At 48.3% G+C, this 18,100-nt stretch overlaps 1 protein-coding gene across 1 annotated transcript; it reads right to left on the reverse strand.

The window, feature by feature from the left end:
• Positions 1–296: 296 nt before the first annotated feature.
• On the reverse strand, positions 297–17,598 carry LOC142476445 (4-hydroxyphenylpyruvate dioxygenase-like). The gene is made up of 14 exons (XM_075581819.1): positions 17,566–17,598; positions 17,238–17,264; positions 15,348–15,410; positions 13,544–13,648; positions 13,368–13,410; positions 12,341–12,423; positions 9,480–9,569; positions 8,615–8,718; positions 5,562–5,639; positions 4,292–4,454; positions 3,128–3,199; positions 2,898–3,020; positions 2,645–2,761; positions 297–1,746 (listed from the first exon to the last, which is right to left on the reverse strand). The coding sequence occupies exons 1-14, from the start codon at positions 17,566–17,568 to the stop codon at positions 1,636–1,638; spliced, it is 1,182 nt and encodes a 393-aa protein (XP_075437934.1). The 5' UTR covers positions 17,569–17,598; the 3' UTR covers positions 297–1,635.
• Positions 17,599–18,100: the final 502 nt, after the last annotated feature.

Raw genomic sequence — 18,100 nt, forward strand, 5'->3', positions numbered from 1 at the left:
CGTTAACTCTGGTAATAACATCTGATATATTTATGTTACATTTTCTTGACTTGGTCATTTCTTCCCCACCAACAGAAAAATGCTCAGATCCTGCACTAGTGTTCTGTTTAGGAGTAATATTTAGTGTGAAAACATGGATATGAGAAGGGACTTTAAAAAAACGGCCACCTTTTTGGGGGATTTTTCTAAAATGAAATACTTTATAATCGAGCTTGGAATCCCTGCAGGATTATGTAAGCCGTGAAACCATTACAATTCCAGAAAAAAAACTATACAGATGAGAACGGCAGCGAGAGATTTTATTGTGGAAACGTACAACGTCAGCGGGCGCTAATGACGGGTATTGCTAGTTACAGAACCCAAGTAGTATAGAGGAACTATAAGACATAGTGGCACAAAGAATTGATCTATAATTAAACGTGAGCAGGCTTCTCCGGTATTTATGGGGACTCCCACACTTTTGGACTTCGTTACTTCTACATCAAGGAATCCTGAGGTTTTGCTTAGCGCACGTGTGCGCCAACTGGGGAGGGGTGAGATTTTCTGGGTGGGCACACCAGTAACAGAGGCCGCTCGCTTCCCAGAAGGCATTTAAATTGAAAGCCGGGGGATCTTGCGAGGCCTGTGTAACTTCACTTACCTTGGCTTCCAGCAACGCATCGCCATGGCAACCCGGCGTCAAATGACGCCGCGGGTTCACGTGACGTTGTGTTGCCATGGCGAGGTGAAGTCACGTGACCCCGCAACGTCATTTGACCCCGGAGCCGAGCAGCCAGGCGGCCGCAGGGAGAAAGGTTTGTGCCCTCCTGGCTGGGATGTAGGAAAAAACAAAAACTGCTTGGATTTTATACTGGAACATTAAAGCAAATCGGAGAAAAACTGCTAATCAGAACAGATAAATGTCCCTGATAAGGTGCCTGCCCTTCACTGTGTCACCACACAAAGATGCAATAGGAAGAATGGCAGCACTCAATATGGATACCTCACTGTCTTCGATATTCCTTACAAGGATGACTATGTCTGCCATAGTCTCCATTCTTTGTATACGGCAGCTTTAAGAATATTACTACAACCTCCAATGGTTCTCCAACCTCTTCTCCGCGCCCCGAGCCACACTTAGTTTGTGAAGCAACCGGCCCAAAATGTTATGCATGTGTAAATCGGGTGCACCCCCTGGAAATACCAACGCATTGGCAATTCCTTAAACCGTCTCTTCTCGGTGGTCTCGGAGGTTTGAGCGTGGGCCGCAAAGTGTGTAGTTAACATTTGAATGGACACGGTTAACACAATCTTTTATTAAATCGTACTGATGTAGGAACAGATTCTGCGGGTTTTATGGAACACAATGGACTTTATTTAAGGTCTAGAGCGAGCGGGTGGTTCTAAACTCACATAGCTTGCCCGTTTATCATCCGATCACTTTGAGACTATTATGTATTAAACAATGAACATTATAAGTGCATCTATGATTTTGTTCACCAACACCCTCCTTTGCTCACACTTGTGTGTATATAGATATATAGCCCTAATAATTATATCATGTATCTATATCATACCATATAATAACAAAAAACAACAACTTCTTTACAATAAGCCACCCGATGCACTTTTTGGTGAAGCTGGTCCAATCTCTTCCTACAGAAATTCCAAGTCTCCGTTCGATGTCAGAGCGGTGAGATTTCCCCTGGAGTCTTGGTCCTCTTCAATGGCTTGAAACAGGGACTTGAAGTTCCCAGCACCAAAGCCCTGAAATGTGAGATCCGAGAAATGTAATTATCCTCAATGATCCACATACCCACTCCGGACATAGAGGCGTCTCCAAAGCGCTATAAGGCACGGCCGGGTGGCAATAAGGGTTAGGGAAACCGTGGCAACTACTCGGCCCAAGCTAACGTTCATTTCTAAGGCTGCGTCCCCGCTAGCGCTGAGCGGGCGGTGCTGGGTGAGGTGACTTGCGTATATATATGCAAGTCCCTGCTCACGCGATGCGCGGGCACACGCGCTCACCGGCGCTTGGGTAAGCAAATTTGTTCAACTTTCTTGCGCACTCAGCTTCCCCTGCAGCGTCCCCCCTGTTTCTCCCACCCCCGCGCTTGCGAAAATGTAAAGGACACCCGGCGCTCATGCTTGGAGTCTCCAAGCATGAGCGCGCTTAGCGCCAGCGTGGCCAAAGCCTAAACCAGGAAGAGACTGAAGAGTTTAAAAATGAAATGTGACCAGGATGTAAAGCAGAATGGGATTTGTTAAATAAAAAGTACAAAGTACAGTTTTCCTATTTGTTATATATTAAACTGTATTATATCATTTATAAATCCATTCTAATTGTGGCAAAAATATATATTTGAATGAGGACTCATAGTATGTATGTATCTCTTTATTTATATCGCGCCATCAATGTACATAGCGCGTCACAGCAGTAATACACGTGACAATCATATAAATAACGAATAATGGGGAGAAGCGCTTCAGACATAAAAGTGACATTTAGGAAAAGGAGTCCCTGCTCCGAAGAGCTTGCAATCTAATTATAGTGGTGAGTGATGCAGAATACAGTGACCCATGAGTTATTAAATATTCGGAATAAAGGAATATTAAACACACCCCCTCTTTCCACCCCCCCCCCCCCCCCCTGTATATAGCATACCTGGTGATTGTGACGCTGGATGACCTCCAGGAAGAGCGTCGGCCTGTCCTGAACCGGTTTCGTGAAAATCTGCAGCAAATAACCTTTCTCGTCGTAGTCCACCAAAATCTTCAGTTCCTAAAGTTAGAACAGGGACAACGTGCGGTTACAGAGGCGCCCAGTGCATGGGACCGGTGGGAAAAGGGGTCGAATCCTGCAAAATGGCAGCCATGTTGCATAGCGGTATTACCATTAGTATAACGCTTAAACTGACCTCCAGCTTGTCTATATTTTCGGATACTTGGATATTAGCGGATGCCAGGTTCTCTCGCAGAGCCTGGTAATAGGTGGATGGAATAGACATGAATTCCAAACCTCGTTCTTTTAAGTTGGAAACCTGTTAAAACAATATATATATGTTTTTATTACATATATGCTCTCAGTGTTTGATGGCAGGTGGTGTCCATGTCTGAGGCACTAATATCCTCAGAACGAGTTCCTTACCGCGGTAATAATATCGGAAGTATTCAGGGCTATGTGCTGAACTCCAGCGCCGCCGTAATAATCAACATATTCCTACAAAGAAACCATATTATTATTATTTTTAAATAGCTTCTTGTCTGCGGCCGCGCTCATGGTGGGGGCGCTGCTGCGCGCGCGCTTGCAGGCTCTTACCTGATTTCCTATTGCGGTTCCTCACGTGCCCGCCGCGCGTCGGCGCTGCTGCATTTTGGGCAGACACGTCAATTTGTGATTTCGGGCGGCAGTCGCGTGACGTCAGCGTCATGTGAGCTGGTTCAGCCAATGAGGGCGAACCAGCTCCGTGACGCGTCTGCCACGCCCCCGATCGCCTCCCCAATCTCCCGCAGCCTAGCGCGCACATCGCTGGGGCTGCAGGAGTACGCACGATGGCGCTAGCCCGCGCCGGCACCATGAGCGCGGCCTAAGGATGTAGGGTTACGTTGCACAGTAACCCAAGAAAGCGAACTGAAAGGCCCCATCCCCAGAGTAGTCCCATGAGGGCCAAAATGTGGATGCTGTACCCCAACTCTGCTCCCGTGTTTCAGCGCAGGGATTCCCAATGGGTTTTGGGAACCCCTAGGGGTTCGTGAGGCAACCCAACAAGGTGGTCACTAAGAAGAATGTGTAACGGCGTCTCCCAGGCAGAATAGCGGGTTCCTGAAACTGCGTGCGGACTGCGCTTTTAGTAAGCTCACAAATGACACCTTGGCGTGGGGGGGGGGGGGGGGGAGGAATATCTGTCAACTACAGCAGAAGATACCAAAGTCGCTCCCCACAATGCTTTGCATCCACTGCAGCAAGGCATTGTGGGATGTGACTTTGGAAGCTCCCATAGTGACTGACAGCTTCCCACCTCCCTCCATGCTGCCAGCACACACTGAGGGGCAGTTTGGGGCCTTATTAAGCGTGCTCCCCCCCCCCCACGTGATCAGAATCCTACACTGCCTGGGATCGGGCGCACAGGTTTGTTAGCGATGGGCTGATGGGTCGACTATAAGATTTATTAATTAGGGGTTTCGAAGAGCAAACATTTTCTGGCGTTAGCAGGTGGGGAGCCAGGAATATTCAGGAGTCGTCGTAAATTTCAGGGGCTGTTCTCTGTGCATTAAAATACCTCTGTATAGCAAGCATCCCCCCCTCTCCCACCTGGATCTGGGACTTCTTCTTCCCCGTGGCGGGCTCGTTAATCGGCATTTTAATGGTCTCCTCATAATTGGCGACCACGATGGAGCGCAGGGCGCTGAATTCCGTGTGCAGCTGCTGGTCATCGACGGACCAGAACCGGTGGAAGAGGAGCGCGTTCTGGTACCTGAGGAAGGGCCAGCGAGAATCCCGTCACAATGGCGAACAGCCGATCACGTCAATGGCGATCAACACGAATGTTAATGACCACCGTGCTTTACTAAATCTACTGTGCCCCAGTCCAGTGGCGCGCATCTGGGGGGCGGCGGCTACAGAGGCCCTCGCGCTCTTCCCCAGGGCATTTAAATGAAATGCCGGGAGACCGCCGAGGCCTCTGCAACTTCCCGTGCTGTGATTCAGTCGGCTTGGACAACGCGGTGTCAAATGATGCCGCGGGGGGATGTCGCATGATGCTTCGGACTAGGTAAGGGGGGGGGGGAGCGCGAGCAGTGGGGGAGGGCAGGCAGGGGGGCGCAAGGCAAAACGTTTGCGCACCCTGCCCTGGTCAATGCAAAGCAACTTCATACATTAGCACGGGGGGCCCAACTGCAGTATACACGCCCCCCTCAACCCCACCCCCACAGGTCAGGTTTTTAGGATATCCCTGCTTCAGCACAAGTGGCTCAATCAGTCCCTGCTTCAGCACAGGTGGCTCAATCAGAGGCTCCATCTTTGAATCGATCAGTCTTCAATGAGCCTCTGATTGAGCCACCTGTGCTGAAGCAGGGATGTCTTGAAAACCTGACCTGTTGGAGGGGCTTGAGGACTGGAGTTGAGCCCCCCTACATTAGCAGATGCAACCTGACATTATGGCCAATATGTGCTAGGCCAGGGCTGGTCAACGCCAGTCTTCAAGGGCCACAGGCGGTGCAGTCATTATGACTGAGCCACTGATTGAGCCACCTGTGCTGAAGCTGGGATAGCCTTAAAACCTGACCTGTTGGTGGCCCTTACAGACTGGCGTTGGCCACCCCTGTACGCGACAATGTTTTGCCATAATCCACCTTATGATTCATTCTCTTGAATGGGCTGTAAGGTGATTTCTGACACCTGAAGGTATCCTAAAGCGTAGCACCATTTAGTAAATACAGCCCTCTCTTAGCATCAATCGAACAACACACCAGGTTCACACGACCACCAATCTGCGCTGTGCTTATGGCAATGCCGATGTGTGTGCTTGGGAAGTGCCTTTTACCAGCATCGCTGGCCTCATCGCAGGGCCGAAAGCACTCACCATTCAACAACTGGGAGCATTTCCTCGTCTGGCTGATTTCCCACCACATGATCGATGAAATTCAATTTGCAACTGGGCCTGCAACCGGAACAGGACAGGCAGACGTCTTATAACAACCAAGAGAGGTTTCCAGTTTTAAAGAAGCAATCAAAACAGCTTAAAAATATATATTAGTATATGCAGCCTTTGGTTACCTTTATTGATAACTAATTAGCTAAGCTGCTGATTGATTCGTTCTTCCGTGATCGATCAGCAAAGATCCTGTTTGCCAGGGTTCACTAAATGGCCGCCTTTCAGTTTCAATCAATCCTTCAGTCAGTGTAACTCAGCTACTACAATGTCTCCTTATTTCACTAAGGTAACATTATCTATTGTTACAGTTTGCAGCTCAAACTGCTGGGAATACTAACAACAAATTATCACACACAGGAAAGTGTTGCAAAGATCTTGCACCGCTGGGGATGTGGGATAAAGCCTTATATAAGAATAAAATATCTAATGTCTGTTATCCCTGAAGAAGGGTAGGACCTATAGCACAGAAAAAACAAAAGGTAACGGGGGAAAGGTACAGTACAGAGGGAAACGGTGCAATGCGGAGAGCACCGACTCATCGATTTAACATTTCATTTTTTGTTTGTCATTGTCTAAAGCAGGGGGGCGCAAACTTTTTTCCCTGCGCCCCCCTGCCGGCTGTCCCCTCACTCCCGCGCCCCCCTCCCAACCCCAACTTACCCGCGCTCCGGCGTAATGACGTCACGTTGCCATAGCAACGTGACGTCACATGACCTCGCAGCGTCATTTTGACGCCGCGTTGCCATGGCGACACAGGGAGGAAGCCGCCGGAGCCACGGTAAGTTAGGTTTACAGAGGCCCTGCAGCTCCCCCGGCACTTAATTGAAGTGCCTTCGGGAAGCGCGCGGGGCCTCTGTAAACCCCGCGCCCCCCGTCGGCAGTGTCACGCCCCCCCTGGGGGTCGCGCCCCACAGTTTGCGCACCGCTGGTCTAAAGTATATGTGATTTTAATATATTATTTACTGGTTTAGCGCACTGCTACAGGTAAAGGAATATTGTAATCGCTGTAATCTGCTACGCTGTGCTCTTGCTGAAACGTCATATATTTTTTTATGGAAAACACAATAAAAATTTCAACGATAAAGAAAAATGGCATTAAGATTTTAATTTTAAAATAAAAAAGGTAAGTAAGTATTATCTAATACTACAGAACAGATTTATTCAAAAACACACGCGTAGGAGATTGCTGGGATTGCACCTCTCACATGAGAAAACAGGAGTGTGGAAGGTGCTGAGACTGACATATCAGGCTGACCGGCAATGGCCCTGCCTGGGTGTGACTTTGTTCTTGGGCACTGCTGGATACATTGGATGGTTCACGTTAAGTGATGCAAAGGGCTGAGCATGTTACCCAATGTGTTAGTGACCCTTCTGGCAGGATAGGGGTTAATGATCTCCCACCAGCAGTGGTCAAAGTGCCTATACAATATTAAAAAAGCAGTGGTACTGTGTCTGATTTCAAGAAATGTGAAGCCCGTTAGATATTAGGGAGAAGCTGTTTGGATCTCGTTTTATACAATATTTATCCTCCAAAACAGAACAGAAAATAGACTTTATTTTATAGAAAACAATTTGCTTTCTTTTGAAGTGGGAGTGTAGATGTGTGTGTGTATATATATATATATATATATATATATATAGCAACTGTAAATATTACTGTATGTTCATTTGCATGTCTTAGACAGGTCTGCAACCCTGTCTTTCCCCATTGTCACCCAGCATACAGCGCTTCCACTGCAGCAAGGGATTCTGGGAAATGACATGCAAATGAGCACTCAGTGCCACCTTTTGTCTCAAGCTCGTATTACACAAGCCAATCCTCAAGCCAATGCATGCTGTTTTAAACACAGCTTTTAAACAGAGGCTGGGATGAGATGCATATATAGCAGGTAATAAAGAACCATAGGCACTCCGTCTGAATAGAAAAAATGGGTGCAAATCATGTACAAATAAATAGGCAATACGATACCGCACGTGGACGAATATCAGAGGCAGCACTCCAAATGAATATCAAAAATCCTGTATTATTCAACAAAACATCATATCCAACGTTTCGGTCCTCAAACGGGACCTTTGTCAAGGTGATATGATGTTTTGTTGAATAATACAGGATTTTTGATATTCATTTGTAGTGCTGCCTCTGATATTCGTCCACGTGCGGTATCGTATTGCCTATATACATATATATATATATATATATATATATATATATATATATATATATATATATATATATATATATATATATATATATATATATATATATATATATATACACACATATATATATATATATATATATATATATATATATATATATATATATATATATATATATATATATATATATATATATATATATATATATATATATATATATATATATATACAGTGTTCGACAAACCTATACATTTGCTCGCCCCGGGCGAGTGGATTTAACCCCCGGGCGAGTAAATATTGGCCCAAGCAGCACACGTTTGGTACTAGGTGGCGAGTAGATTTTTTTGTGTGGCGACTAGATTTTTTGGTGATTTGTCAACCACTGTGTGTGTATGTATATATATGTGTTGGGGGTGCCCCCCAGTACCCCGAATACCATCACGCTTTCATCACGTCCCACCAGGCAGCAGCGGATTAGAAGATCCGCCGCCCCTTTGCACTTACATGTGGCGTCCGCATCCTCGCTGCCGCACTCCTTCTCCTTACGAATCGCAGCGTCAAATGACGCCGCGGTGTGCCCGACATGATGTCACATTACCATGGTAACGCGACGTCATGGCGGCACGGAAGGAGAAAGAGGTGCCTTCCCACCGGCCCCGATAGGCCTGAGATCGCGGCATCTGTATATGGGGACGGACATTTTTGACGCCCCCCAATTTTTGCCGCACTAGGCCCGGCCCTAATGGGAAATCCAGCGCTGCCACAAGGATTTAACCCTTCCACTCCCCACAGAGGTAGCGTGCCAGCGTATATATAATTACAGTTTGGGCAGCAGGGGGTCTCTAAACAGAGGAGCTTCAAACCCGGGTAAGAAAACGCCTTTGTAATCCATCTTCTCCACCAGAGTGTGCGTCGTGTCTCCGTACTGAGGAATAAAGGAGAAAAACGTGTCGTTCCCACAGGCCGGCGGCGTTACTGCTCATTTGTGGTTAATATAGGAACAACGTGTTGAGTAAAGGCCACAGACTCGCACAGTTAGTAGAGACGCACACACAAATACGCTCACTCTCTGTAACACACGCACTCACACTGCCACACTCTCATTCCCTCTAACACTCACTCACACACTGCCACACTCTCATTCTCTCTAACACACACTCACTCACACACTGCCACACTCTCATTCTCTCTAACACACACTCACTCACACACTGCCACACTCTCATTCTCTCTAACACACACTCACTCACACACTGCCACACTCTCACTCTCTCTAGCACACACTCACTCACACTGCCACACTCATTATCTCTAAAGCACACTCACTCACACTATCACTCTCTCATTCTCTCTAACACACACTCACATTGTCACTCTATCTAACACATTCACACTTACTCTCTCACACACACTCACACTATCTCACTCTCACACACACTCGCTCACTCATACACACTCACTCACTAACACATTCACACACATCACACTCACTTTCTCTAACACACACACACACACACATTCACTCTCACAGTCACTCTCACATTCTCACTCACACACACACACACTCACAGTCCCTCTCTCACACTCACTCTCTTTCCCCCTCTCTCTCCCTTCTCTCCCAGCCTAATCGTTAATGGGAAAAGTCAGAAGTCAATTAGATTATTTTTTCCCTTCGTATTTCGCTACCGTTTGAATGACGGCGAATTTCACTTTTCCGTGTTTGTCTTCTTCAATCCACGGCGATTTCACTATCTCTGCTCCCCTCTCTCTGGCTTTCTGTCCGCACATAACAGAACAGCGTATAAAAAACAAGACAAAGAAAAAACAACTTGCTTAGCGTGCTTTATATTCCAACGCGGTTCATATGAAGGCCGCCACGAAATACATTGTATTTACTTAGCAAATATCTCACATGGGGGGAAACAATGGCACTGAGAATTACCTCTCGTTTCCAAGTATGTCCTGGGAACCAAATGATACGATTACAGCTAAGAAACACGTGTAAAGTAGGAGGCAGCCAAAGTGTTCCCAGAACTCAACCCGGAGGCGGTTATAAGAGACTCGGGTAAATTGTTCCAGAATTGGGGTGTTGGGTGAGAGAGAAGGAAGAGCGATTTCTGGGGGCGGATCTTGGTGATAAGTGCTGTGTACAGTGGGGGTGAGACGCCGACTCAGGGGTAACAAAGTATCTCAAGGTCAGACAGGAAAATGGACATTGGGACTATACTCAGTGGATGTCCATCCTAGATCAACCAACATACTGCGAAGGTGAGTGTTGTACAGATAAGACGGAGTGGTAAATTGAGTTATATAGAGTACTAGCTGATATACCCGGCGTTGCCCAGGCGTGGAAGGGCAGGGGGCATGGAGTGGAAGGGCGGGGGGGCCAAGGGGAGTGGAAGGGCGGGGGAGGGGGCAAGGGGAGTGGAAGGGCGGGGGGGGGGGGCCAAGGGGAGTGGAAGGGCGGGGGGGGGGGCCAAGGGGCATGGAAGGGCGGGGGGGGGGGCCAAGGGGCATGGAAGGGCAGGGAGGGCAAAGGGCAGGGGGGCAAAGGGCACGGAGGGGCGGGAGGGCAAAGGGCACGGAGGGGCGGGGGGGCAAAGGGCACGGAGGGGCGGGGGGGCAAAGGGCAGGGAGGGGCGGGGGTGGCAAAGGGCAGGGAGGGGCGGGGGGGCCAAAGGGCAGGGAGGGGCGGGAGGGCCAAAGGGCAGGGAGGGGCGGGGGGGCCAAAGGGCAGGGAGGGCCAAAGGGCAGGGAGGGGCGGGGGGACAAAGGGCAGGGAGGGGCCAAAGGGCAGGGAGGGGCGGGGGGGCCAAAGGGCAGGGAGGGGCGGGGGGGCCAAAGGGCAGGGAGGGGCAGGGCGGCCAAAGGGCAGGGAGGGGCGTGGGGGCCAAAGGGCAGGGAGGGGCGGGGGGCCAAAGGGCAGGGAGGGCCAAAGGGCAGGGAGGGCCAAAGGGCAGGGAGGGGCGGGGGGGCCAAAGGGCAGGGAGGGGCCAAAGGGCGGGGGGGGCAAAGGGCAGGGAGGGGTGCGGGGGGCCAAAGGGCAGGGAGGGGCGGGGGGGGGCCAAAGGGCAGGGAGGGGCAGGGAGGGGCGGGGGGGGGCCAAAGGGCAGGAAGGGGCGGGGGAGCCAAAGGGCAGGGAGGGCCAAAGGGCAGGGAGGGGCGGGGGGGCCAAAGGGTGCGGGGGGGCCAAAGGGCAGGGAGGGGCCAAAGGGCAGGGAGGGGTGGGGGGGGTCCAAAGGGCAGGGAGGGGTGGGGGGGTCCAAAGGGCAGGGAGGGGTGGGGGAGGCCAAAGGGCAGGGAGGGGTGGGGAGGGCCAAAGGGCAGGAAGGGGCACGGGAAAGCGGGAGACCCGGGGAGAGGAGGAGGTGCGCGCGGGTCCCGATGAGCGCGTGTTTTGTGTGTGTGTGTGTGTGGTGTGTGACACTGTGTGTGTGTGTGACACTGTGTGTGTGTGTGGTGTGTGTGTGTGTGTGTGACACTGTGTGTGTGTGTGTGTGTGTGTGTGTGTATGTGTGTGTTTGTGTGTGTGTGTGCCCGTCACTCCACCTCAGGCCAATGAGAGGTGTGTGTGTGTGTGTGTGTGTGTGTGTGTGTGTGTGTGTGTGTGTGTGTGTGTGTGTGTGTGTGTGTGTGACACTGTGTGTGTGTGTGTGTGACACTGTGTGTGTGTGTGTGTGTGTGTGTGTGTGTGTGTGTGTGTGTGTGTGTGTGTGTGTGTGTGTGTGTGCCCGTCACTCCGCCTCAGGCCAATGAGAGGTGTGCGGGTCGGGCGTCCCAAGGGAGCAATCTCATTGGCCTGGCCCAAGGTCCAATGAGATTGCCGCTAGGGACACAGGGAGACACATACAGACACGGACACATAGGACACTTTCACAAATATATAGTAGATTAAGTTTGCTGAGGGGAATTTGGGAGCTGTATCCCACACTATATCCCCCACATTAAGCAGAACATCCAACATTTTGCATATAAAGGTATCGCTGTAATTTCTCCTCTCGTAGTGGCTAGAGACGTATAAACAAATCTTGTGAAAGTCCCCCTAACCCAAGGGTGTTCAACTCCAGTCCTCAAACTTCCCCCTTCCCCCCCCCCCACCCCCAACAGGTCAGGTTTTCAGGATATCCCTGCTTCAGCACAAGTGGCTCAATCAGTCACAGCTTCAGCACAGGTGGCTCAATCAGTCCCTTCTTCAGCAAAGGTGGCTCAATCAGTCCCTTCTTCAGCACAGGTGGTGCAGTCTTTGGCTGAGCCTCTGATTGAGCCACCTGTGCTGAAGCAGGGATATCCTGAACACCTGACCTGTTGGGGGGGCTTGAGGGCTGGAGTCGAGCACCCCTGCCCTAACCTATGCAGCTTACCACATACACACTGTTTAATAGGCACCACTGGATTTACAGGACCCCAAAACAAATAGTGAACCCGCTGAACAGGTCCTGTTGGAAGGGTATATTCACACCTGCTGTGCAGAGAGCTTGGTAGCCTCGGTGCTCAGCCGGTCCTACTTGTATGGAACCAGCCCGGGCCCGTCACCTTTCGTACGTTACCTGCACGAGATCATCGCAGTCTTCCACCTCGAAGGCGACGTCTTTCACGCCATCGCCGTGTTTCAGCAGGTGGGCTCCGATTTCTAGGAACGCAATGAAGAAAGGGCGAGTAAATATCGCACCGCCCCCGGGGGGCAGAATTCCAGCAGAAAGGCAAAAGTGTCGTCCTCGACGTACGAAAGAAACTAAATCCTACAGATTTCAATAGGAGGTTTTTTGTTCTATATATGGGGAGTGGGTTTTTTTGCCCCAAAATTGCGCCACTTTTGCCTTCATACATAAATCCTCTGGCAATTTATTTTATCTGACCCATCAGAAATGGCCCCACAGATGGTGTTGTACAGTGAGATATCCCATGTTACCCACACAGGACATGTATTTAGGGCAGAGGGAGGGGTATGGAGTGGGATACGGGGAACTCACACAGTGCCAAACGTCTGTGTCACCTAACTCATCCCTGCTGCCACGGGAGGCCACGCTCTGACGCTGGAGGCTGGCAGACTTGGGGGAGATGTGAGCAAGTGCTTCTTCACAGAAAGGGGGGTGGATCCCTGGAATAGTCTCCCAGCAGAGGTGGTAGGGGGCAAATACAATAAGGGAATGCCCCCCTGCTTGGGATAGACACCAGGCTCCTGATTAAGGAAGAAAGCCACGACTCAGACAGGGTGTGGGGTTTCCCAGCAGGGAGGAAAACGGGCCCGTGGTTCTGATCCGCAACCACGTTGTATTATTGCCAGCGGCGGATTTCAAGGTCCGCCGCCCCTTGGCGCTTACATGCCGCCGCCCTCCTTCCGAATCGCAGCGTCGCCAACGTGACTTCACACGGCGCCGTGTTGCCACGGTAACGCGACGTCATTTGACGTCGCTGCCAATGTATATGAGGGCGGACATTTTTGCCCCCCCCCCCCCCACATTTTGCCCCCATAGGCCCCGGGGTAATAGGAAATCCGCTGATTATCGCTGAAACCCCGGCTCGGAATAATATAACGCCTGACACACGCAGGGTACACGGTATCGCTGCTTTTACCTTGATTGCCCGGAGTCAGCGCCGACACAAAGAGAAATATTATCTGCATGAGAAATTCAAGGAGTCGTGTTACCATATTGCACCTTCACCTGGAGAAACAGAACAGGCGCAGCCGGGCGCTAATACGGGGCCATTTTTTAGCGTTGACATGGGGCGCTTTACTGATTCACTTGTACCTTGTCCTGCTTCACTACGTGAGTTACGAGATCCCTGCTGCCGGTCTCCAGGCCCTTGTATGCCAGCGGCTCGAACCCCAACTTGTTGCAGTAAAATGAGGCGACCTGCAGGGGTGCGTACAGGTGAGAAGGAAAAGTGAGGCGACCCCCCCCCCCCCCCCAGAAACAAATGCATGGTGATCGCATGTTTTACATCTCTGGCTTCTGACGGGGTTAAAGGGAAGTGATGTAGGGGGCAATCTATCGAGGCAAACGTGGGGCAATAAACGTGACCTGTAATCAGTGCGGCATTAAATAGAAATAAGGAGCGATACTGTCCGTCACAAAGGAACTAGTGCCCCCCTTAAAAAAAGCAGACCCCAATTCATTCGTTTGTTTGATGTATTATTGTTATTATTAATTATTATTATCCCCATTATTATATTATTATCATTATTATATTATTATTATTATTCTGTGTGCCCTAATTATTGCCATCGCTGAAAGCTTTCTAGATGATGCTGGAGTAGCTAGGTGAGTTTGGGGGAACCTGGTGCAAACCCCCGCGTCAGCGCCTCGGGAGTCACGTTGTCTCCCCGTATCTAACAACCAAAATTAGATTGCGAGCTTATTGGTGCAGAGAAAAATCTATGTACTACACCCTCTGGCTATATTGTAATTGTGAAGTTCCATTGGAGGGGGGGGCGAGGGGGAGCGCTATATAAATAAAGTTATTATTATAACCCTTATTACTGCATTTTTCTAATTGCTTCAGGATGCTTTCTCTGTATGCACACGTACACACCTCACCCAAGTACGATCTATTCTCTAATTGTGAGTCTGTTGTGCGGAGCTATTAAAACTATTCAAATATATTTATCTATTATGCAACAAATGTTAAGAATGGCAGAAAAGGCGTCGTATTGCAAAGTACTTTTGCTCGCAACTCTTATAGTCGTTCTTAAGCAGAACTGCATCTTTAAAGTTGCAGACCAAGCAATATCCTACATGTGTTTTTAAATAAATCAGATCTGTACCATGAGAAAATACTTGTAGCATTATTTCTTTTAAACAACTCTGAATGACATTTTTAATGTATTATAATGTAACAAGCCTTTTTTTGTTTCTATAGCAACCATTTACAAAGTCACATCCCCTTCCTCTTCTGAAACAGGCTGTGGCACACCCCCTTTTTGAGCCCTGCCCTTTCTCTAGCAGTGCACCAGTTGTATCTTCCCCAAAGAACGTTGCATCTTTGGTCCTCTTCTGCTGCACCGACAGCCGTTTAGTGATCCCCTCCCCCCCCCCCCCCCCCCGAACCGAATCTTCGTCGATCGATCACAGAGAACAGATTGAACGGAAACTTAGCTAATTACTCATCAATGTGTGGATTGTATTGATGCGCATATTAAAGGGAAAAAAAATAGGTATTTAAAAGAGAAAAAAATGGCAGCTTTCATTCGCATTTCAACAGATGTGAATAACCACAAAACCCGCAGTTTCCTTTTTCAGAACGGACCTGGGATGCTGGGTAAGCGAATAATTCCCTGTCGCAGGCGACCTCGCTGGTCCCGGCGACACGTCCCGGCGTCTCCCAGAGACGGCAGCGGAGAGCATTCCACGGAGGAGGGGCGCCAGATGTGCGTTTAACATAACAGTAAGTGGCAACAGATTCCCGGGACGTTACCCATCGGACCCTCCCCTTTGCTGACCAATCGCCATCTCTGCATAGGAACGGGCGGGCTCCCACTGTGCCAGCCGCAAAATAGCCCTTCCCGACGCCCGGTTAACCCTTTCAGCGCCCGAGACGCGGAGGTCAACCTACCTGCTTGGCATTGCTCACCCACAGCGTTATCGAATGGAAGCTGAGAAATTTGCCTCGTTCGTGCTAAATTCACCCCCCCCCCCAAAAAAAGGGAAAAGTTAGAAGTAGAAATGTACATTTTTAACAACACCATCAAATTTGAAGTATTGATAACGTTTTTTACCAAAGAGGGAATTATAATGCAATAATAAGTGCAGCGAATAACATCGCACACGGTGCAAATGGAAATGTCATGCTGGTTACACAAGGTTAATACACAGGCGTGTCACAGAGAGAGGCGGAAATAGTGGGAGAGCTTTTGCCACAAGGCTCACACTCTAAGGGCGCTACAGAAAGACACGGATACGGTATGTAGCAGATGTTGTTGCACCCATAAACCCAGGGGTGGGCCAGACCACAAGACTTCTCAACAGGTTAGGTTTCAGGATATCCCTGCTTCAGCACAGGTGGCTCAATCAGTGGCTCAGTCAGAGTCAAAGACTGAGCCACTGATTGAGCCACCTGTGCTGAAGCAGGGACTGATTGGGCCACCTGCGCTGAAGCAGGGATATCCTGAAAACCTGGCCTGTTGGTGGCCCTTGAGGACTGGAGTGCGTTACGCACAGCGTCAGGATAACGCTGGAGCCTTATTTAACAACAGTGCTATTGAATGGAAATACTTGAGGTGATGACACGCGTGTAAATGGACACGTTACTTGGCGTGTTAAGTAGGGGCGGGGGTTAATAAAGTCTGCTCCATCTGTACAATGTGAGGGAAAGGTGTGTTAATAAAATGGATGTTCTCTGATCTCTTAAATAAAACCCCTCACGCGAGCGGGCCGTCAAAAGATATTCACTGAAATCATTAACCTCCGACTAATCTATTCCGCTGAAGGCTCCGATTTTCTGCCGATTGAGTTTATTTATTTATAACGTGTGTGTCCAGGAGTAACACAGTGAGAGTTACCGCTCGTTTTCACGTATGTCCTGGGCACAGAGTTATGATAACAAATACATAGTTACATTAGGTGAGCCGGGTATACATTATATACAGGACATTGCCGGCACAACGCTGTCAAACAGCAGAACACTGAATATTCCGTGCTTACGGTGAAGAAAAAAATATTCGAAACTGCAATAAACTCACATACCAAAGAGAAGTCCTGTGACATGCGTGGAAACACTGTAAGGAATTGTGTAACTATATATATATATATGTGTGTTCGTGTGTGTTTGTGTGTGTGAATATATATATATATATATATATATAGTATATATATATATATATATATATTATATATATATATATATATATATGACATGGGGTTTTCTCACACCCTACCAAAATTGTCTGTAATTATCCTGCTTGCCTCTATTCTTATCCACACTTTCTCCCCCCCCCCCCCCCCAGCATCCCTTCCCCTCCCCACTTTTCTTTGACACTGTCCCTTGGCTTCAAACACTTAACACCCGACCTTATCTACAGTAAATATCTGTTTTTTTTCTCTCTCTATACACTGTTTTAGCATTGATTCCTGTGTAAATCAGTATTGCTTGACCTGAAGAAGAGAGGAGAACTCTCGAAAGCTTGTCCTTATGACATAAATTTGTTAGTCCAATAAAAAAGGTATCACCTAATACTGAAGAACTCATTTATTCTGCATTATATATATATATATATGTGTGTGTGTATATATATATATATCGGAATAATCTATACAGTGTATTGAATATAAATGGCTGATCCTTATATTTGTCTGATTTTTCTTAAAAAGGTGTCATTTAACACATTTAACACATTGAAACCCTTTTGCTACCAAAGGGAGTTGAGAGAAAGCGTTATTAAACACATCCCCCTCACAAGAATTCATTGCAAAGTAATCGTATCGCACACAGTTATAATAATGTTACCTTTTCTCCTTTGTCTGTATACGTGGTCTAGAAGGGAAAAAATAAAAGTCGAACAGTTCACAGCTGACCAAGAATTATTTGCCTCTATAAAAATGAGAAAGTGCAAAAAAAAAAAAAGCAAAAAAAAAAAACACCTGGAATAGTTGAAATCATTATTTTGGGCGTTTCGTCATCTTTGGGGTTTGACAAAAGTTCAATGCATGGATTTTGCTACATTCAATTCCACTTAGAAACACCCCCATACACGCGACATATATCGAGGCGCTTAGCGGGTGATCATTGAAATGTTTCATGTAGCAATGGAAATCCTAAAAAAAAAATAACTTACCATGTTTAGAGGGGATAATTATCAGTGACAGCGCGGCACTTATGCAAGATTGTGGTGTGAGGGATGCTACATATAGCTTTGGGATAGGGTACACCCCTCCCAAGCCCCACCTTATCCTTTGTAATATGAGTTATCTCAGCAGCTTTCCCTCTTTCTTTCTTGTGCTGTTTTTTTTTTACTTTGTTTCGGGTTTCCTCGGACGGGTTTGCAGAATTCCTAAGAGAACTATTTGGTCATTGTGAACATTTTCCCATTTAAGACAAAATTATTATTTTTTGACATTTTTCATTTTCGAATTCAAAATGATGATTATTACGGAATGGAACAATTCACCGCGGCTGTTTCTCCACCGTCAGTTATCCGCGGCCGTTTAGCCGCTGTGTGACAATTCACTGTGTCCGTTTATCTGCCACCATTTTGTCACCGCCTGCATTACCCCCGGATTCCCAGATCCCCCTAATACCCTGCATTACCCCCGGATTCCCAGATCCCCCTGATACCCGGCATTACCACAAGATCCCCAGATCCCCCTGAT

Source organism: Ascaphus truei, unplaced genomic scaffold (genome assembly GCF_040206685.1).
Source record: "Ascaphus truei isolate aAscTru1 unplaced genomic scaffold, aAscTru1.hap1 HAP1_SCAFFOLD_1610, whole genome shotgun sequence".
Taxonomy (NCBI): domain Eukaryota; kingdom Metazoa; phylum Chordata; class Amphibia; order Anura; family Ascaphidae; genus Ascaphus; species Ascaphus truei.